Here is a 23,843-nt window from a genome sequence, read left to right on the forward strand (position 1 = left end):
TTGAGTCAATGAGTCAAAAACAGTCGGTAATTTTTCTCATCGTATAAGTACTTTCTGTAAAACACTTGTGACTTGTTCCAAAAAAAAAAAAAAAAACTCCCAATTGTTCGCGAGTTATGATTTTTTCAAGCCGACAATTACGTCCTTACGGAATATCTTGAAAAAATTCACAAAAATTTCATGATCAAAGACAAAGATATTCCAATAAAACTCAGAGTTACAAGACGTTTTTTTTTCATTTTTTCTGATATATGAATTTTTTTTTCCCATAACGCATTATTAACGAGCATTTCATGAATTTGAAACATCAATCAGTGATTATCGTATGTACGCGTGGAGGGTGAAGTATATATAGTAGCTGCTTAAAAACAACGTGCATTGCTTATATAGAACAATACTAGAATTGGACTCGACCAGCAAGTTATGAAAATTTTATCCTCAATTACCATTGTGAACAAACAATTCCTAGTACGAACATTTCTCCGAAGGATGCATTAATAGTCTAGGAATTACACTAATTCATTAAAAAAATGGCGAGGGGTGATGGTTAAATTTACTAGGAATATTTTTTCGTATAAATTCTCATATCCTGTAATGAATTCAATTAATCCTCCATGAGGTAAAGTCGATAAAGGTATCTTATAACTTTTTAATTTATATGCCTGTAGTAGACACACAGTTTGAGCAAGCCATTTTTGTCGTAAAAAATTTATTGTTTCGATCGCACTGCAGTAATTTCGACTTCATACAAATTAAGACAATCATGATATAAACGTTATCTGCAGGCTTCACCGCCCAAGCGCATAACTATGAGAAGATAACGTATTGTACCTGAAGTTTGTCTCCTCTTTTTCTAAAATCATGAATCTCAATTTACCAGCTATCGCCGAACTTTTATTACAGGGTCAAAGATCATAATTCCTGGAAATTTTTCCACATAAACTCGACCGTTGAAGCTTGCAGTTAGCTTTCGAATCGTTAAAAAAAAAATTCCACCCGAACAGTTTTGCATTAACTTCTTAGTTTCTAGAAAGCACATTATTCGTTAGAAAAGTCATTCATCTTTGATAACTGCGGCAAGCTAATTTTTGTTGTTAAAACATTTAAAAACTCATACATTTGTCAGAATTTTGGTGAAAATTTTCACGTTCAGCAGATCATTCATATTTTATGAGAGGAGGTTTGGTGAAAAAGAATTACCGGCTTCTGAAAGATGGGCATGAAATGTCTGTGCTGTTTGATGACCTTTACTCATAACCATTGATCGTCTCGGAATCTAAGGAAATTCGTATCTTCTGTTCAAACACATTTGTCAAACGCTAAATCCAAATGTGAGTGAGATGAATTATATAACTAGTTTTTACCACTGAAGACTTACATTCAATTGACAAATATTATGTAGATCACAAGTCATTGTGTAGATTGTTAACAATCGGTAAGTTGACGGGATGGAGTATTTCCAATTCATAAAAGTAGTCCTAGAACACTGCCATTGGCATCATCAACTCCATGAAAATCAGTCAACTTGTTCCGGATATAAACGTACGCAAAAATCGACTTACGTCGCCTATTGATCCGCAAATTGATGAAGCATTGATCACTCGGTATATCTTTCCGTTGAATAGGAACGTTGCATACACATATAGGGATACTTTGCAACGGATAGACTTTTCGGTAGTTTTCACATGGGTTTTAAACTTGCGTGGGTTCAGAACCGGCCGAAAAGTCATGGTGTACCTCCGGCAATAGGTGAAGGTGGGATAGAGTGGCATTAGTTTACACTAATCGAGAATCTCTACTAACTTGCTAACTGGCTAACTGCTAACTGCTGGGGATAAGGACTGAAATAACAGAGACGCATTAGCGACGACTCGCGAGGATCAAAGTGAGAGAAGTGAACAGAGTGAGCGAGAGAGACGGCCACACAAAAAAAGAGAAAATAAGAATAAAAACAGAAAAAAACTGACAGAAATAGGAAAGCCACCCAAGCCGACTACCGGCTCGGATGAATCCATGGAGAATGAAGTTGAACCTTCTAACCAAACTTAACTGGTCCTTTTTGCTGGCTGACACATATACGTGTACGCACACACATGGATCCATTCGCTCGAGCGTGTGTCGGGTGCTTTTTGCCCACCCGGTCGTCAACGCCATTTACTACATATAATTAGCCTGTATTGTGTTACTCACGCCTCGGTTATCGCTCTAATAAACAGTTCGTCAACTTTGTTACGTTATTACTCGGAGAATTATTCGCCGTTGGTTCCAAAATTTTTTTAGCGACCGTAGGTCTCAACCTGGTAAACCTTTTTTCAAAACAGGACAACTCAAGCTCCAAGCAAAGTGAATTGGCCCTGTAGATTCATCCGACAGACTTGGTCACGAATAAAATACATTTGCAGTTTGATTAGATTCAACGAGCAATACGTTGAGCTGGTTGGGTAGATTCGGTGTTCGTAGCCTTGTTTATTTTGGCACTACTCGCTGTATCACTCGAACTCGGCGGCACGCGTTCCGTGTTTGACACTGTATCGAGTGAAATAAAACTGAGATTCACACTTTTCAAAATTGATCCTCTTCCGACGCGTGGCGTTAGGAAATATTAAATCGAAATACTCCATTAATTATCATCCCTACGGCTATACTTTACGATACGAGACATACGTGAGCTTGGAAATGCAGAGCTTGCAGTCCTACCGGCTGGCACACCGTGATTAAGTGAAATGTAGTCAATTGCCAACGACTTATTTACACTAATAGGAAGCTGTAAAATTAGAGGATAGAAACAAGTCTCCGAAGTTTTTAGTATAAAAAAAGAAGAAACACAGATCCGGCTGCGTCACATCGAGGACCACGAGCTCTGGTAGCGCGAATGTGAGATTTTTAGGCAGCGTAGGATGTAGCCAGAAAAGACTGCGGTATTATGTCCAAGATACGTTCATTCCAGGAGGGGTATTCGGTGTCCTCAGAAACCGGTGTCCTTTTCTTCGGACGATGACGATGCACGACTCTCGGGGACGTCAGTCACGACCGGGTCCTCCTCGTCGACGCCTATGTCAAAGACGCACACACGTACGCGCGGGCGCTCGCTTCAAATTACTTTTACATTGTCCCCGGTCGAGTGATACTCCGCTAACTAATCTTTTGTGCCACGCGGCGATCGGAGGAATTTCTTTTGAAACGACAGAAGCAGAAAAAAACACCGTCTATGCCGACCACACGGTCCTCTTTCGCTTCTTGGTTTACCAAATAACAACGCCGATTGATCAACGGACGCGACTTAGTCGCTGCTCCACGCATACAACACCGATTTGGCGTTGGGTCTCGGTTGCATTAAATGGAAAAAAATTGAGATACCTGCAGGACCCCTTCGTCTGTGATGATACGGATGGCCAATTCCTAAAGCGTAGATTATCATGGACTGTTGATGTCAATGCTGTTTTTAATGAACAGCCGGTAGGCGGTAAGAGTGGCGGGCTCGGATGGAAGAAAACACAATCGTCTAACCGTAATCGTGGTTCAATCTCAAAGTACACGTTGACCGGAACTTAGTGTTGATACTGGTCATTTAGAAACAGCTTAGGAAGACAAACTTTTATGTAAAAATGTTCATCGGTTTTTCAGTAGAGATAGAAAATGCGTCAGAAGTATTATCCGTGTATGCAGTGCGTACACTCAATTGAGGTCATCGAATCCATCGCAAAATCTAAACTGACCTAAGATGTAAATGGTTACAATTTTGAAGCACTTGGCTCCTTTGATTTATACATTTTCAAAGGCCGGAGAAGCGTCCGGAAAAATAGGGCGAACACGGAGAAAAGAAGGCAAGCACTGGTTTTCTCTGTTTTTAGAGCAAATTCTGTATTTTACGATGTATATGTTACCAAAAAACCAGATGCGTTCCTCTTTTTCTGCAGTTTTTAGTACAATCTGATCTTTTGTTCTCTCCGTGAATGACCTCAATTTCAGAGGAGTTTTATTGAAGTCACATTGGTTGAATTTACACAATTGAAAGGCAATTCAGTGCTAAGTTTATTATCGATACATGGCGTTATACTTATGCGATATATTGAACATTATTATTGAAAGTGTACTGATAGACACATAACCAATTAACCATGTATAATTTACAAAGTTCTGACACATTTTTGTAATATATTGTGTATTTTTTTCTTGTGTGTTCAATTCGCTCGGAGTATTTTCAAGTCCGTTCGAGAAATGCGGATTTACAGGGTGTCTTTGTCATGAGTGTAATCAAGTCGCTGAAAACTCATTCATATCTGATTATTATTAAATGTTGAGAAGAACTGACAGGCATACATGGAACTTCACGATATGGATGAATGTGAATTGATTGAACATTTAGAGAAACGATATCTGACAATGGCTGCTTCAGTGGTCTCAGGAATCGTCATGACTGTTGCGTACTTGTGTCACCGAGAGAAAGATGTTTCGGATCGACAAAATATTATATTCAGACAAGTTTAATTTATTTGTGTCAAGAATTTGTTATTTCAGTGAATTTGTTACCTCTTATTCTCTATTTATGCAGGATATGAAAAGAGTTTGTATCGATGCTTCGCTAGATGATTCTTCAGCTTGAAATCGATAAATATCGCTACCGTATTTTGTCGACTCAAAATCTACGCCCTTGTTAATGTTTAAAGACAGTTCTGGAAAAATTGTGTACACATTATCTTGAAAAATTGTTGTTGTTAAGGTAAACAAAAATCAAAGAAGCTTACAAGTGAACCAGTCTGATCCAGAAAGATTTGTTGAAGTTGAAAAACAAACCGTAAAAATGACACCTTCCTTACAAATCGGATATTTATCCGATTACAGAATTATATGAAGATTTCATTCGTCAATATCTGGTGACTGACAAATACGTATTCAAATTTTAACCATTAATATCTTTAAAGTTGGTGAAATTATTTTAGGGTGAATTTGTAATTGATTTTCTAAACTCGCATAATTTAAATGATTATATTTTCAACTTGAAAGGTCTCTTTTAATATTAAAAATTCACTTGCGACACATGGCTATCTGGCAGGTTTGATTCGTTTCGAGGAATAGGATTTTATGCGTCAACTAAAAACGTTCAAATATGACCTTAAATTATATACATCAGCTTTAAGAGCAGATTAGCGTTGACGTTATATCTGAAGTGAATCTCTACTGACCACAAACTAAATGATCATAGTTTCATTCCCTGTATTTTTCGTTCACGCGTTTCGTTATCCAACTTTTTCATCGAGTTATCAGCTCCCGCTTGCCTTGTTTTCTCAGACATGTACATCGACTCTCTGACCTAATATCAAATGGTGTCGTAGTCCTGGCCGTGTCACCTCTCAGAGGATAGACGCCTACTTGGAGTCTGTGAGTAACGAAGAAATTGCTGTTTATTACCGCAACTTGAATAGTTCGTTACGGTTGAACTGATCCGGTGCTATGCGTTGGACTAACGATGCATTGATAAGTTACAGCGACTGTCTCTCATATTCGCTATATACTCTCCACTCGTCCCGTTGCACGTTATCGCGTATATCATTTGACCTTTACCCATGTCTGTTGTCCACATTGGAGAGAAGGTAAAACTGACTTCATGAAGATGTTTGAATTGAATTAAGTGAACCTACGTGCTGATTTGCAGTGCCCAGAAGTGTTGCAGTATTGGTTACATCGGTTCAAATACGAAACTGAACTTGACGTTTAATAGAAGTCATAATACTCTGATCAGTTATTCACTTCTGTTCGACTAGATCCGAATAACTGTAATGTTATACATTAAATTCTATTGTGATGCACAAGCGTAAAATGTGATTAGCTCCGCGATTTGATCGCTCTTTGCAGAGATAGTTTTTCGAGGTTGTTGAATCGTAAGACTACTTACATCGTTTTTTTCCCACGTCACAGAAGCCGAATTGATCTGTGAGTGTGTAATTGGCAAAGTTCATACCCAGTACGAAAAGTAAATTGCAGAAGGGAAGCTAAACTTGGAACAGCATCGGCACCTACCTACTTAAAGCAAGTAAAAGGTTGGAGAGGAAGGTCGAGCGAAGTGGTACATCTTGAGGGTCGATTTAAGGTGGTGTGTTTTCCGGTAATAAAGCCAGCTTGACCCGCGAAGTGGGTTTTGTCCTCCGCCGATAATGGGCACACTTCATCAACGTCTTTCGCCTCGCTCTTCCTGTGGGATACACGGACGTGACGTAAGAACCAAGACTAGGACCTCGTGGGAGGCCATCTGTTTCGTCATTACCGGTGAGCAGTAAACCACCTTCCTCCTATCGTGTCTTGTCCACTCCCCGGGTGATACATTAGATTGCCCCATTTCTCGGACGTGTGTCGAGAAAATCGTCCGCGAAAATCGAGTGATTTGTCCAGAAGGTGTTAACAGCGGCTGCTTCGTCCTCGCTTTCCTTTTGTTCGAAGGAATACATCCCCCCTCAGAAAATGCTCTGACAGAACGCCGTGAAAAATATTCGTCACGCTCGGAAAAGACACTTTTATGTTTTATAAGAAAATTTGAAAAAATTTTTACACGTTAGAAACGGTATTTTTCCGTGAAAAAATTCTACCTCATGTAATTAGTAGCTTGTCGTTGAAGTTTCGAACGTCGTTTTGTTTCGTTCAATCAGATTTTTGTCTCATCGTGAGAATAATTCTTTAAATGAACACAACGAGCTACGCATGAGCTAATAACGAACAATTGGATCGTTTGAATAAAAACAGCTAATTATTACAGTTTCGAAAATAAATATTGAATGATAGTATGGAATCCGCAGTTCAATCAAGAAAAAATGATCTCAGCACTCTTAGTTCCAGTGCGGATGTGGATATTCGACCGTTAAATATCTATGGATACGAGTAAGGACGTGAAAATTAATTTTCTGGATTGAAATTATACAGACGGAAAAGTTTCATCGTTTCGTAACCTGTCGTGGGTGGGTGTGCGTCTTGAGACCACGTACGTAACATGATTTCAAGGAACCCCTCCGAAGAGCTTGTTGAGCGAAGAATCAGTAGGGAATCTTCAGAAGCTGTGAACCTGTCAATGAGGTTCGATTCGTGGAGGCCTGGGCGCAAAAGAGCAAAGATGGCTTCCCCGCCCTCCAAGTCCCTGGAGTCAACGGTGCATCTCCAACGTCTGGAACCCGTCCCTAACCTCAGAAGCCTGGATCGCCCCATCGGCGTGACTTGCACCTTAATTCCTGCTTAGGGGATCCGTCACACACGCATCACGCACACCAACACGGGCACACATCGGGAAGTTTATCTAACGCCACGTGAGCGCGTACGATCATCGAGGCATCGGACTTCCAAACCGGAGCTGCTTAGAGCAGTTGAACGATTCGTAGTTAGTTGTGTTTCGTATGGAACTATACCTAACGGTGATGATATTCGTATTTATACCGGCATAACCATGGTGAGAAGAAAAACAATCACCGCGGAGGGAAGTGGTTGACACGTTGAACAATGAGAACCTTACATGGTCCACGGAGCCATCTAGAACGACAATTTCGTGACTAAACTGGAGCGGCTCGACCATGAAGGATTTGCTGGAGGGCTGCACTTTCGTAGCATTAGGCTTAGGGTTCCATTGCCACATTTACAATCGTTAGCTACTTGAATGTGGTTGGAGATCGTTTAGTGTAATTATGGCCCTTGTCGCGACCAGGCGCCTTCTCCGCAGTTGTAATTCGACTGTTTATTTTTCAACGCCCGGCCGGTGGGAACCACTGCTGATGGATACTCGATGGATGACTCTTCACCATTTCCTTTGACGGCGGCTTCGACTTCTGACGTTGACGGCACCGAGCTCACTCCGCGCGCCGCTCTGATCCTAGCAACGTTCTCCTAACCCTTTGCCTCCTCGCTACCAGAAATGGTGGGTTTATTGTACTCACCTTCTCACCTCCTTCCTCACCCTTCCCTTCGCGTGTTTAATAAGCTCGGAGGACGAGTGTTCGTTGGTTATTTACGCGCCTAGCTGCATTACCTGGCTGTTAGCGACGCGGGGACAAGGATGCAATCAGCGCTGTCCGTACCGGCTCGTAAACTTATAAGTGAGCACAGGTTGAACGTGACATTACCAAAGGAGCTGCGAAGTAGATCAGCCAGAGTGAAAAGCGCATTAAAGGTCGTTGGAATCAGTCGAGGCAATCAAATCTTATTAATAAACCAGCGTAGACGTCCGATGGAAGATACGGTCCCCTGTTGAGCAAGGCGGCTTGTCCTTATAGAGCGTCATTAGTCGACTCTAATTACTAGGAGACGAAGATCGTTGTCGCGAATGGAATAGAATAGAATTTAATGGTGGAGAGCACGGCGCTCCTTGCTCGGACGACACGCCGGATCATTCATCATCTGAGACGCAATTATTGTTATTAATATTGGTGGCAAGCGATTTTATCTGCTCTCTTGACTCGGTACCAAGGCCTGAGTATTCCTATTCTTATTATTCACTTTAGCCAACAGTACCTAGGTCTGCCGTGATATTAAACTGACTGACACTTCTCTAGTAATGAGCCAATTCGATCTGCACTTACATACATACATATATGCATATACATATATATATACCTACATATATATATACATATACATGACATAATATATGTGTATATATATATTGTGGATAATAATCCTTTCCACTATGCTTTATTTATATTCGTGATATAAATGAAGTGTGGGGAAGGATCGTGTAATTGGTGAGGTTATCGAGGTATTCTGTTCCTGGCAGACCATTTTTGGACGCGTAGTTACAAAATTCGGTGTCAGTCTCGAATTCGGTTCCTAGTTATCGATTGAAGAACTAATTCGCAATTGTAAACCTTGACATTGAAGAATTTGAGAGGTATTGGAATTTCAAATATTGCGGAAAACATTTTTTTCACAATCTTTATTTCAATATAATGCGAGTTCTAATCGCTCGAAAATCAAAAAATAAGTAATACGACTTAATCATCAGAATGTCACTTTTCGAGTGGTGTTAATACGAATCGTCTTCAAATATCACTTACAATTAATCTTTACATGCACAAAAATATTTTTGCATTAAGTTCTCACTGAATATCCCTCCACATACGAGATCATTTTTTGTAGATGTTTGTTTAAAGAACCGGGTACTCAAAGTTTTTTTCGTTTTTCTTTCTCATTTCTATCTTTTATTTGACATTTTTCAAATCAGCGATAAAAGTAACGTTTGTTTGATTACAGTTATAAGATTATTTCGCATTGCCGGTTGATGTCATTAGATCTTCAACTCCTCCAAACAGTGCTGAACTCATACAAACTTACGTGCAGCGCAGACAAATTTTATTACGAGAAGAAATTACTTCAACGAAACATTAGATAGTTGAAATTTGAATGTTAACTTTTTAACGTAAAGAAAAGGGGGAAACTAGAGTTAAGTAAGGCAGGTCTGAAAATTAATGACAAAAAAATATTCTTGCAACATTTTATTTCAACCATTAATTTCGATTTAACATTTTTTTTGCAAATATCGTCAATTGCAATTAATGACATAATTAGGTGGTAACTTGTCGGATCACCGTCTCCAGAGCAACTTTCGTCCTCTACGCTCCTACGATAATAATAATAATTATCACCAACACCTGCTATACCTAATAGGGTAAATCCACACGAGCCGTTAGGCTTGTTTATAATTTTCGCGAATTATTGCTCAAGTCCTTATCGTCAACCCGGCGATTTCCTGCGGGAGTTTTTCCATTTCACAGTCTTTCACACTAGGTATGATACGATTACGGTCACTATTTTGCAAAATTTTTTACGACAAAAATTGTACTGCAAGGGGCTTTACGAAAAGCACCACTCTTTGACGTTACTTTAAATCGTATTTGGACACATATGGAACATAATTGATTGAAACTGGGTGAAATCTTCTTATTTTATGCTTTAATATGAGTTTAAATTTTCAGTAAAATGAAAAATTATAAAGATTCACTGATGTGTCTCCTTTAAGGTGTAGGTACTCTTTATAATTCAATTTTAATGGTTGAAGCTTGCGTTAGAGTAACTTTTCATCGCGAGACAAAGACAAGGAAAACATATTGGTTCATTCAGGGTTATGGCTGTTTAGCGAAGGAGGGAATACGGGAATCATTACAACCTGTAAGAAATTCACTCAAGAGACGCAGAATTTTGCGCGCTATTCGTACTACCTTCTTCATATTTTCTGTTCCTAAGATCTCTGGTACAGTGTAGCTACGTCGGTGCTCCATATTGTCTACATAATCCTTTTGCGATAATTGAAACGTTTGATGGCTCGTCGTATTGTTAATTTGGGTTGTCATTGTCCCATTCTTATTCGGTAAAGCAGGTTCTTATGCCCCATCGCAGTACGTATGAAGATTATTAATAGTCGGTGTGATATGACTTGTTTTTTTAAAAGTGAGGTTACGTCAGAAGGATGAAATAATCCTGGATGTCGAAGTTTACTCAGTACAACAATAAATTATTACCATAGCTGACTCATTTGTTAATTTTCAATGTTACGCCGTGATCAAATGACAGAACTCAGTTCTTCATTTCACTATCATTAATCGCATCACGAGGGGTTCAATGCTTTGTGCCAATGTGTTTCCGAAAAGGTCTGATCACAACCGTTAACCGACTGTATCATGGTGTTCGGTTAAAAATCCGTAACAAATTCGAGAATATTTCCAGGACATTTTTAGGTTATTCAAAGGCAGTAAAAATAGAATATTTAAAGGACACAAGAAAAATTGACGGATATTTCCCGGACCGCTGGACGCTGTTTGCATAACTACGTCGTGTAGCAAAGCCGTCTCGTGTACAGTATAAAGATGCAATAGTTGGACTTCGGATGCGTTTGAGTTTGTAATCCGTCACCTGAGACTAAATTACTTAGCTTACGTATTCTGAGAAGCCTAGGTTCCCGAGGCTTTTACAGGGACGAAATGGCTAGAGAGCTAGCAAAACAATAACATTAATTCAGTTCAGTGTTCGGCGAGCAGGTAAGGAAGGTACGGAAGGGCCTCGCAGCTATCTCGCGGTCAGCCAAAGGTCTCCCAGAGTAATCTCCGGCGGTCAACGGTCAAAATGTTGGCATAAAGCGCGTAACAGAAGTCGAGTCACCAAGGAAATCCATCCCATTCCCACTGTCCCAAGTACGTTGCGGCTTGTCCCTAGACGGGGCTGCGGTTGACGTTCGGACCCTTCAGGCAGCCCATTTGTAATTTTAATAAGCCGTATTATGAAGATGTACGCCTGGGTTCAATTTCTCCTCTACAGTCATGCCGAAACTGCCCTCCTCGGTAACGAATTACTCAACTCGACCATGTTCCCATTTCCGTGTGTGCGTCCGAGACGATTGTCTTAAAGGAAATGTGTCCTGTCAGAATTCCGTAGGGTGTATGATTGAAGATTTGAGGGTATTGTGTAATTAGTAGTTCTGGGACGACGCGTTCGTCACACGTGAAATTTCGTTCCACTTTTCTTTTTTTTTTTTTATATCCCTGTTCGCGTCGTGACAGAGAATGATGACGTGACAATTTTATGACCGATGGCTGGGACACGCGGAGGAACAAAGCGGCTGCAAGCACTAGCCATGTGCACACATACTGGACTATAAAAAGTTTATAGCAATCGTTAAAGTGGTTTCATTGGAGTTAGTCAGCTACGGAATGAATTTTTCGACATTATGTGTTTGAACTTGACAAACAGGAGCATCATCCTCAATGCCAATGTCGGCTATTTTTGATTTTTGACCGAGAGGAATTTGGCAATGAGACAATGAATGATAAAACGTCTGCAACTGGGAAAAGCAGTAGGTTAATAAAAATTTGCGACAACACTTTTTAGAAATATTTTCCATATCATAAAATTTCTGTGTATTATTATAAAATACTGTTTGGATTTGGAAGTAAACTCAGTCCACGTCAAGGCCTTTGCTTCCGAATCCATGTATCAGAGACGAGCTGACCGCCCGACCATAACAACGCTCTAACGACCACCAACATCTATCGCACGACAACAATCGGTAATCCGGCTTTTGAACAACGAAACACAGCTCAGATATCATTCTGTATTCGGTGGTCGGCGAGTGCGGTTGTACGATCTGGAGCTACACTAGATTTGATATCTGCGTTTACCATTCTGTTCAATCCCGGCTATCTTTTGGTTACCCTTGTTTTCAATTACAAGCTTGTCGTTCCCTTTCGACTGTGAGTTCAACCCAGATAATTTACGTTATTTTCATTTGGTTGCATTATTTCTGTCTTTCATTTGGTTTTAGAGCCCAGTTCTCTCCTTGGAGTTGAGAGCCCGGTGCTCTCGATGCGTGTTATTATTTACACTAAAGCTTATCTTGCTATTATCGTAATAAGTATTATATTCACCCTTCAATACAATGTAATTCCAGTCTCAATCGTCGCCATGCCAACACCAGAAATAAAATTTATCTTCTATCCAAACAGACAAATACATATAATAAAAGCAGTACGAGTTCTAATATAAAAATTCCTTCAATATGAAACTAAATATGGTCAGTGTGGAAATTTTCTTGAACAAAAGGAGAGATCACTAATTTAAAACTTGAAAGTATTATCATACTACGTTTCTAATTTACATGCTATATTCAATAATATCTTCTAACAATAAGTAATTGATGGGCCTAAAAATCATATTGATAATACTTTCTGCAACGGAACAATCATAAGCCTGGGTGCAAGTGATTTCTAACGAGGACAAATTGGTGTAGCTGAGCATAAGAAAATCTGAATAAGGGGGTCGTGAAACTTCTCGGTCTTGGTTCGGTAGGACACCACTCCGGTCCCAATTTGTGGAGAGGGGTCGCACCATTTAATTGCCACCTTGTACATTTATTATTTTATTTAATTAGAATCTTGAGGGTGTCGTGAACAAATGCGGGAACCTATTTAATGAATTCCTCGCAGGACGTCGCTAGGCGTCAGAAGGCGTCACGGAGCAGTCGCCCTCAACGACGCCCTCGCCCGCAGATTAAGACAGTAATCTGCGAAATTTTTTTTCACAACGACGAGCCTTTCACAGCTAACTAATTGCCATAAATCTGGGGGATTATACTCGTGACTAACCTAAGCCAAACATCTAATAGGCTATTACAGAAATTTGTTAAAGTTTGCTAACAAGTCTTCTGTCTCGGGTGAATATTGGACCGTTGATGGAATTTTGAAGAAGAAACAAGACTGGATACTTTTTCAGATTTTACATTGATTGAAAGATTAGTAATTGTCCGTCTTTCGGGCTAATACGTCACACGGGAATACGTCTACGCATTTGCCTGTTATTCGACAGGTCGAATTCATTTTCCAAATATTTCACTGCGCGATGACGATGAACGTAAGGATGATGGTGGTGGGTGTGGGTTGCGACGAAGTCCACCGGCCAGGCTCATCGCGCGAGGAGCTCAAGGAAGCCGAAATAAATTACCGCGTACCAGAGAGGTGCATATTTAATTTGAGCAATTAATGCCGTCTTGTAAAACATGCCGCTGGGGTAGCAGCCCTCCGCCTTAACCCCTACTTTCGTCTCCACCCCGAGTGTAATGAGCCCGATAAATCAACTGCTTCCGCACTCGAAAGTTCGAATAACTCTAGAATTCTGTAGCTTCTGTAACTTTGAAGATGAGATGGAGATAGTTTCATCGCATAATGTACCAGAGTAGAAAAACAGCAAAAAGGTCTCGGATGTCAATCAAATACTTGCTTTTACATTATTTGAGACGCGCTGATGTTTTTGAGATCCTCGAAATTAAAAAGAACGTGGGTCACGCCCTTCTGGTTCTTAGCCTTGATATAAATTCTCTGTTAATACTACTGATGAGTGTTGATTTTACAATGGATATCAAACATCTCAAAAACACAACGATTTGTTATCGAACAGTTTCAGCCCGAAAGAGGACCTTCTTCAACGACTGGAAACAATTTTTAAAGTAATCGCAAATTTTGTTTCTAAATAAAATTCGTGACTGCATATAAATTTTCTACGATGTTGATGTAAGTTAAATCGATTCCAATTTTTGGGTGCCGAGCATACTGTACAAAGAGTTAAGAGATTAGGCATAAAAAATAAAATGAAAAGGTATGAAAATTAAAAACAACGCTAATTTCCACAATTTTGGGAGAGGACCCGAACCCGCAGGATACTTATCAGGTTCTTTTGGAGCCTCCATGATAAAGGATTTCAAAATTGAACGCTAATTTCCGCTAAGCAGTAAGATTGATTTCACGTATTATTTTCTTGGGTAGAAAATGCGCAGTAACAAGCGTTACATGAATCAGTAATACCTATAGCAAAGCTTGTTTGGATTTAACGGATGTTCTGTTGACAACCTTTATCCGGAATGGCTTGCTCTGATTGCGATAGCAAATGTAAACACCACCTTGTTGTATTGCAAGAAATACTTTGCACGTATTGCTTTTATATCTGGCAAAATTTGCGCTCAAGTAATTATCTGAGTATATACATTTTTATATACGTAAATGAATTTAAGTGAGACGTGAAATTTTTCAGATACCTTACTTCATGTGTAAACGAAAAAGGTGGTTTTCATTTATTTCCACGGTTTTTTGTCGAATTTTTCATCGAAATGCTTACATTTTCTTTAAAGTAATTTACTTGAAACACGCATTCATTGGTATTTTCCTTTTTTGGTTCAGATCTCAAACAGACATCCGGATAAGATACGAGAATTGAAAGTTGATTCGGAAATAGAAAAATATTACATAGAATTCAAGGTCTTCTGTGGCTTATGCGTTAGGTATTCAATGATGAGTTTCACTCAGGCTTTAAAATGTTCAAATGAGTTGAGATTTTTTGATACTCAGGGTAAGTTAAACAGGATATAATCTTCAGTTCGAACTTGAGTCTCGTAGATAGTGAAATAGTGCGCAGGACTTCAGCTAGTCGTTAATCGATGTCTCATTACACATGATATTGCTTAATCCTCAGTGTGAATCTTCGACCTGCTTCTTTTTTCAGAGGTGCCAGAGAAGAAGAGCGCAGGGCCCAGAAGGCACTTCTTCTTTTGAAGGCTCGGGACCAGCAGATCCTGCTTCTCGAGAATCGAGTAGCGCAGTTGGAAAATGCCGCTGCCGACATGCACGCGATCGCTTCTCATGTTCAGACGAACACTCCACAGACATCGGACGATACCTCGTACCTTAGCATCGCGCAAGGCTCTTCGACTAGCTTAGATTCTCAAGAAAATTCAGACAATGTTGTTCGTGGACAAAATTCGGAAGCAAATCTGAACCAGTTGATTAGTGACAAGCTTGAATTGACAGAATCGATGACCGGCGGACGGCATCCAGTCCTTGTACCAGAGTTGAAACTCTCCATGCTACCTCCATCTGACTCTGACAACGAACTTTTCTCTACACCTGTCTTGTCGAAGCCTCGGGAAAACGATGTCGGGACAGATGACAAAGGTTCCCAGAATCTGGTCGCCTGTTCTGTCTCCGAAGACACGCTGCACGTTCTCGTCAACGAACCTTCAAAGTCCATCGATGCCTTTTCAAAGTACATCTTGGCCGCCACCCCGTTGGAAGGTAAAATCGGGGACGATATTCGACATGTGAAACCGACAGGGAACATGCAACCTGTAAACGCGTTTCCACAGACCTGCAATATAAATGTGGACCAGAAAATTTTTCCCGAAATATCTGAACGCGTTCCGCAGAACAGCAACTGTTCGCTTCAGACTTTGCTGATAGCTGCTGCAGCCCGTTCACAGTCAAAGGAAACTGTTTTTTTGAAACAATGTGAGAGTAACGCCAAGCTTGACAACACAGTGACGGAACAATCAGGTCGTGGGATGGACGGGTCAACTGCTAGCTTCGCCAAATCCAAGTCTTCCTGCTCCACAAAGCTGTCACCATCCGTCCCTTGGGTCAGGATGAAACGGCAATTGCGGAGAAAGTCTCGTGGCCACGAACGCGGATTCTGTACCAAGACGGAGGTCGTGTCTCGAGCAGCGGATATCAGGCGGCAGAGAATTGGGTGAGCAAATACCTTCGATTATTATTCTGTTGACGAATTTGGGTATTATTATATTCCAAAATAGTCACGATGAGCAAAAGCGTTCGGTTATGCGGTACCAAGAGTTACTCCTGAATAGGTAGCTTAATCTTAAGCTCGAGAAAAGTTTTGAACCTGTGTTCAATTACAAAATACTAACTTGTCAACAATCGAGTAAATAAGGCGCTCCGGTCAAAATGGGCAGAGATTTCGTAGCACTCCTATGAGGCATTTTACAATCAGATATTTACAAGAAATTTCTACTCTTCACACGTGTATAAAGCAGAGCAATTTGAAATAATTAGGTCGAATTTTATTATCTTGATTGCGAATGGTGATCCCAAGAGTAAATGGAGCATTCCGTGTGTAATCGCAGTGACCAAAATCGTCAGCCTTTCAAAACCAGTTCCAGCTTGGTGAAATGTTTTTATTTATTGATAAGAGGACGCGCGATTTTTCGTAAATTCTATATATTCCATAATAAAAAACATTTAAGGCTCAATTTAACATAATTCGAAAACTAGAAATCAGACAAAAGAGAAGTTGGCAATAAAAAAGTTCTTATTACATGAATGTATTCCAAAGTCATGATATCGAAAACAATGCAGCGACTCTTGAAAGTTGATAATAAGTCAAGGATATTTGAGCTTTTCAGATTTATCCAAAACCGAATACTTTATTGGCTGCTAATGTCTAAATGCCTTCAAATAAAAATCCACGAAATATCACACATACTCTCGGCAACCAATAAAAATATTTCACAAAATTTGAACCGGTTCTGAGATGGTTAGAGTTTTGCTCAGGTTGATTACACGTGAAATATCCCACGTAATGTACGAACTCTAGCATGAGTGACGTCATACCGTAGCCTTTTACAACCTGTCGAATTCGTTCCAGGTTTATGTCAAATAGAAAAAGTAAAATGAGATAAGAAAGTAAAAACAATCTGATTATTTTCAACCTAGTAAAGTATGAAATGAGAAAAAAACATGGCACTTAAAACTTCTTTATTGCAACAAAATTGCCGACTTCATCTCGAGGCCTATTCATGGCGTATAATCGGTCCATAAATGGTTTTAGCATCTAGATTAACGGGATTTCCTGATCCCAACCCAAACATTGTTCTCAGTTACTGTTATATAATATAATTGTTATTTCTCATTTTGAGGATTGTATTTGCTAATATTGGAATATCTAGGCATGAAGATAAATATGATACCAAACTTCCGAGCGTCATATCAATGGAGCGTAATGCATTCCGTGCGTCTTTTTGTGCTAGATTTCGCTTATATGGAGCCAGCAGGCGACTGTCGATGTTCTGTCATCGACCTAAAAAATCTGTAGCTGCAAGTATCACTTTTTTGTAGCTTACGGTTCGAGTGAATAAGAAATTTTTATTTTCTATCCGTCTGACTGCATCTGATAGCGGAAAACTGTAGAACAATATGCAGTACATGTATTATATCCAGCAATTATCGTTAAAAAGGTGACTGAAATTAGCATCAGTGTACCGGATTTAAACATTCGGCAATACGTTTAAATCCTTGGTAAATTGTAAGGTAAGTTCACTCTCGCTCTCTTTCTCTCTCACGGAAATTTTGTTCGTTTTCTTTTTAATAATTAGTTGTACAATTCCGGTTAGGGAACGATTTCCAAGATTGAAAAATTTGATATGGTGACACAATTTCTAAATAAGTTCGGATTATAATACGAAATAGTAATTACTGCCTACAAGAATTCAATTGAAATGGTATAGAATTCTCTCTTGTATGAATAAAAAGATTCAATTCAACTCTACAAGGAAATTCCGAAACTATTTCGATTGACGTGAGATTTTAGTTAATAATACGGATACGTGGAACACGTAGTACCTTGCCTGGTCGGGATCGATTATATTTAGTGCATTCTTATCAGTTCAAGTAACATCAACCGTTTGGTATATTCATAAAACTTCTGGCGTTACGTATTATCTTATCAAATTTACAAACGAATCTACAGATGATATGATTCAACGTTTATTTTCCAATCTGAGATGTTGCATAAATATGTTGTGTGAATAATTATCTCACTATAAAATTCATTCGCACGACGTGAGCCACTGAGTTCCAAAAACTGTGGATCTTTGAGAGTTCAGTGTACGTCACGTAAGAAACGAACAGATCGAAGAGAAATCAAAGTAACGAATTGCACGTCTAACAGGCATTTGAATTTAGTGAAGTTTCCCACATGGAGACGCATATAATAATTGCTTTTTGCCTCGCAATATCGTCGGCAATGGGTTATAAGACTAGTTTAATCCCATGGTTGAAAGAGGCACGACAATCGGGGTATAAGCTTGCTCTTAAAATGACCGGGTCAATGTTATAAATTTGGTCAGCGATCCGGAATGTAAAGAATCTCTGACAACTTAATAGTCGGAAGTTACGATCCTTGCTTCTTCTGGGTAAGTCTTACGGTTCTCCTCTCCACGACGTGGACGAAGAAGGCGAGGATGATTGCCCTCGTCCCTCGGCACGTTCGGACAATTTTTCTTGACGCGTAGGTTATACTGTAACACCGCGTACCATAGATAGAACACCGATGCCGATAGACGGCTCGCGAGTATCGCTACGAACGGCAATACGGTCTCCGGACTTGAAATGAAAATGCATGTAATTAGCTGAAATTGATGTTAGCCGCGGAGGGGCTGCGATTTTAATCGGCCGTCGTATGATAATTACGCGAGCGAAGGACCTCGCGACCCCAACCGGATAAATCATCTTTCACACCGTATATGGCCTCGCGGAGAGCAGAGCTACGATTCCCAACTATTCATTTACTTCGTATTAATCAACGTGTGAAATTGATTATAGAGTGGTGTCAGTACTCCCAACAAGGAGGGAGGGGCTTTGCATATTTTCAGTTATCGCGTTTACCGCGAGCCTCCTTTCTGCAGGGCGAATGCGTAACCGATCTCGAAGTCGACCTTCCGACAGATGTGAACGTGTTGCGTGATCGGTAGCCGTAGTGCGGTGGGAGAAACTTCTCGTATAATCCATTTCAGCCGTCTCTCGCTGACTTTACCGATCGACTCCTCGCGTGGTTGTCGAAATTTTCTTACGAAATCGCTCTGTCTCGAACGGGTACCATTACCAAGCGTGGTTTTCATCAATCGTACAACAGAGCCTGTAACGCACCTACTGTACACACTCGGAACTACTCTGCCTCTGGTACCCGAATGGTTCGACGAATCCGAAGTCTGACAAGTTTAGGAACTGGTAAGCGGCGTCGATTTTAATTTCGCAGCGTGAAATCGGTGCTGCACTATGACGCCTACAAAAGCCGAGTCAATAAATCTGTCAATATTAATCCAAGCCTAATTGATTCCATTAGCGGCGATTCTCTAGGCTCGTCGTATCGTACGGGCAGCCTGCCGCCGATCAGGCAGGCAATGATCGGCATTAACCACGCGGCAAGGTACGGACTTGCGTGCTGAAGAAGGCCGGGTCTTCGCGCGGGTCTTTGACGGGAACAAAGGTCAGAGGCTAGCTCCCTGTTCGATCCTACCGTTGTTCTTCCACCGAGATCCTATCTGCGGTTCTCCCGGTCGTCCGTAAGGTCCGTTCACGATGTTGTTCGGCATCGACTGTCTCCTCAAATTCCTGGTGATAACTTTTCGAATGCTGCAGAAGTTTGTCTCGTAATGCAACGTTTCGTTCGCGTTAAAGGATTACGTACAGATCGATGGAGAATATTTTTGAAAGCACCGTATTCCTGGAAAGAAACTTTCTTGGTAAGCTGTCTCATCGGAACCTTAGTTTAGTACTCCTTCCAATCTCGATCCATCAAGAGTTCAGGATCTATCAGGTGTCAATTTGAATTATGGCAAAGTATTCGTGTGGAGTTTTCGTGTCGTCGAAAGATCAATTCTGCCACAGCTTTGGAGAATAATTTCTAGACGTTGCTGCTACAAAGTCTTGAACTATTCTCACTTTCACCGTAAGTGAAAAATACCATTCTGGGCACCTACACGATGAAAATCTGTTTCGTATCTGCAAGCGGACAATCTTGTATGTGTTGCTACTCCTTTTGAACGTAATTATCTACCATATTTTCTGGCGATTGTTGCTACGACTCGACGAACGTCGAATAATGTAATATCAATTTCTCATTTAACCGAAAAAATGTGATGGATAACACAATTTCATCGGGGGGATTAAAAACTACCAGAAAATAAGAAAAATAATTAAAAACTCTTGGAATCGGATAAGTCCCCGGTAAGGCAACCATAAACCCCAGATTATATTCCTACAGGATCGTCGATTACTGTTTTCATCATATAGTAATTTAAAAATCTCCCTTTCAATTTATATGCGATCTCGCCCCAAATGCGTAAGATACATTTGTGTATCTATCGGAAACAGGGATGTACCCAAATACATACTTTGAAAATCGTAATAGCAGTAATACGACGAATCAGTATATCGATCGTCATAATTTCATAGTAGCTCAAACAAAATGAAATTGTCTCTCGAGTCTTTTCATTTCCTTGAATCTCTTTTGTGAGTAGAATTCTTCCTCAAACCACAGTATCAACTCGACGATCGTTGAAAATCAAAGCGATTAGATTTATCGTCTCAGACATAACGCCGCGAAGATCGGCAGTTGTGAAAGAGAGTGATGCGAAGAGAGGCAACCTTGATGACAAGGACGTAGGGTTCGTACTTTTGGCGGAGGGTCGGAAAGAGTTTCTTCAAGCTCGGGGATGCTGGAGGAGAACATCGCGGTAGTATCGATGCAGTTTATGGTGTGGCGTCGTGAATTTATCGCGTCCAATTAGCCCAGGCGCGAGTCAGCCGCGATGAGACGGTTGGAGAAGGAAGGAAAGTGGACAGAATGACAAACTTAACGGGGTCGTAAAGTGCGGCAAAGCGCATCCGGCACGGCCAACACCACGAGTGACTGGCAGCTCTTCGCCGGCGAGTTGATGGCGATTCGAAGAGCGCTGACTGCCGCCGTGCCGGCGCGACATCCGGATAATCGCAATTATAAGAAGGAATCGGATCGCTGCGGGTGACGGGCATTACCAGCCAACCAACCAAACACAGTGCTGTGATTTCTCGCCGAGCCAAGGACCCGAAGGTGAGGGCTGATTCATCGGGCCCGCCACTCGTCGTCACTTGAGGGCATTCGCACCGATCGACGAACGAGATCGTCGGACATTATCGTCGGGGACCGATGCGTCGCATCGCGGTGCGGTGACAGCCGTTAATTAAAAGCTTCGCCTTGGTTCCTTTGATCTCATGGGATCGTTGCGTCCTTAATAACACCGCAGGTAGCTGGGTAGGTAGCAAATACACACAATTGCTATCACGCCAGATTACCCGCAATCCCGTTGCCTGGATCCTCTCATAAGAATACCGCGTCGACTTTGTGTCACACCCTGAAGCTTTTATCGCCTGTACACGGTGCCCGGTGTGGATTTGCATACTTGCCCCTGGTGCGTGCACGCAGTCTCTTCCTGTGCCTTTTCGTCGCTTTCTCTTCTTCTTCTCTCTCCTCGATCGGGCAGGGATTCGGCGGGCAGACATCGAGTTGATTGCAGTCGGCAATCTTCGGTCGACGGTCGGCGATGACACCCATTGGTGAAGTAGCAAATTTTAAACTTTAGTTGGAGATATAAATTTGAAAAACTGGTGATTTCGACAAATTAACGACGGAGCCAGGAATCGAACCTGGTATCTAGAGATGCTTGACCGAAGACTTACTCCACTAGACCACCTAGCCGCCCTGACTCTGTTGTCGTTAATTCCACTCATCACCAGTGAGTTCAAATTAGGTACGCTGTATTTGAAATAAATAACGGAAGTGCACAAGATCGAAATTTCAATTTTAGATTATTCTTAGGAGTAGGGGGAGGGGGAAGGTGGCAGAGTAAAATTGTTAAAATTATTTACTTTAAACAGTAATATTGCTTACATTTATCCACATAACATTGTAGTGGAATCACTTCCGATATATTTTTGGGAAATTTCATTCTTGCAAAGTGTATAATTTCTACAATATTTCCTGTTTTGGCTGGAATTTGTTGTGCACATTTGGTGAACTATTCCGAATAACCAAACAAATCAAACTTGTTTTTTGGTTAGTTTGGTTAGTCGAAAAGTGTTGATGAAAAATTTGCCAAGCTTCTACGGCAGTTACTTCTCATAAGTAATTGTAAATATATTTAGCAAGCATGGCAAAATATAGCTGCAGAACAATGGATATTTTTGGAAGCTGTTCCTGAGAGTTGAAATAAATGTCTCATTTATAGGCGAGAGCATGAAATATCAACTCTTTAATAAGATTCTAATTTAAAAATTTTCCATTCCAAGTCATCAACATTGAATGGATGAACCGAAGGAAACGCATTGAAATAAGCGAAAAAGAATACTATATTTTTTTGAAAAGTTTTCGGAAACTGGAAAAACGTTACGTTAATAATTTTTTCCACGTGTGGACCACAGTTCCTTGCATAGAATTGCAGAATTTTTTGACATGGTTCGAAGAATTGTCAGCCAAGAGCAATCGAATACCACATAACCTGTACAATCACGTACATTGACAGAAACGATTATTATTAGACTTGACCGAATATTTCTTTGCATCATCGAGAATTTTGAAACCAAGAACAAAGAAATACTTTTTTTCCTTCGTATCCTTATCGTTGTATTGACAGAATATGAAAGAGTGTATGACGTGGAATAATTAGAAAAACGACGTTATTATCATCATTCGTGAATATCAAAAAGAACAGAAAGTGAAGATCTATCTATTAACGAAATGATACATTAGTGACTTTTACGACATCCCGCGTGACGTTCAAATTTGGGTTATCGCGTGCGTGATCGTAAGATCGTGACTAGCACGATCACTAATCGGTGTTTAAGTTCTAAATAAACGGCTACTAGGTAGCAAGTGAAGATATGTCTGAATAGAATGTCCTGGACCGGACGACAACCGTTAGGTCGGTACATCCTGTATATAATGATCTTGTGAATATAGGCACGTGCATTATGGCTATAAAAGTGGTTACGACAGTATCAGATCTCTCCTTTTCTCTCTCTCCGCTATGGTAATCAAACTTTCGTCACTCTCAAGTGGTCTCCGGGACAAAACATAACACACATGATATAATTTATTCTGAGGATATAACGAGAGGCATGCACTTGAAAGACGTAAAGTTATACGGTCAGAAGGCAAACGCCATTCAATAGATCTTAACACTTCCAATTCGACTACACACTGGGTTTGTTGCACTATACTTTTAAAAACACGAGCGTCCCGGCGAGAACTATCGACGGAGGTTACGTTGTACCATAATTTCACATCAGCGCAGTCACTGGGACCATACACTCCAAATTAAATATCATTTTCCGCATCTGCAATCCAGATGAGAATCCAAAGCCAAGCACGTTTCAACGTTGCGCAATACGTGAGAGCCAATCTTTACCCTGCTTGCCTTGCGCAGGCAATTGCGATGCTACGTGTTCGGAAAATGGAGTTGGACAATCGCTGTGTTTAACAATAAGGTAACGATTGAAGTAACACGAAGGTATAACAACCGAGTGGCAAATACGCCAATGAACGTGCGAGGAGGTAACTCGAGCCTGCAGGAGAGTAGGTACAGTGGCTTCCCGCGGAGATGACAACCGGCCAGGGAACTAATCCCAGGACCCGACGCGTTTAGTTCATCACATTGGTCCGCCCCTTCGCTGTGCCGTGGTTCTAATCTAATATAAGTTCATGCCAGCCTGACTCCACCCGAGATAAAC

General features: G+C 40.7%; 1 protein-coding gene across 1 annotated transcript in view; it reads left to right on the forward strand.

Moving 5' to 3' along the window:
* The window catches only part of LOC124302446 (uncharacterized), a 194,209-nt gene that overhangs the window by 56,928 nt on the left and 113,438 nt on the right, over positions 1-23,843 (forward strand). Inside the window, exon 2 of the mRNA XM_046758641.1 lies at positions 15,010-16,029. Within this exon, the coding sequence (XP_046614597.1) occupies positions 15,010-16,029 (1,020 nt within the window). The remainder of the gene's footprint in view (positions 1-15,009; positions 16,030-23,843) is intronic.

This window comes from Neodiprion virginianus, chromosome 4, assembly GCF_021901495.1.
Source record: "Neodiprion virginianus isolate iyNeoVirg1 chromosome 4, iyNeoVirg1.1, whole genome shotgun sequence".
NCBI classification, from domain to species: Eukaryota; Metazoa; Arthropoda; class Insecta; order Hymenoptera; family Diprionidae; genus Neodiprion; species Neodiprion virginianus.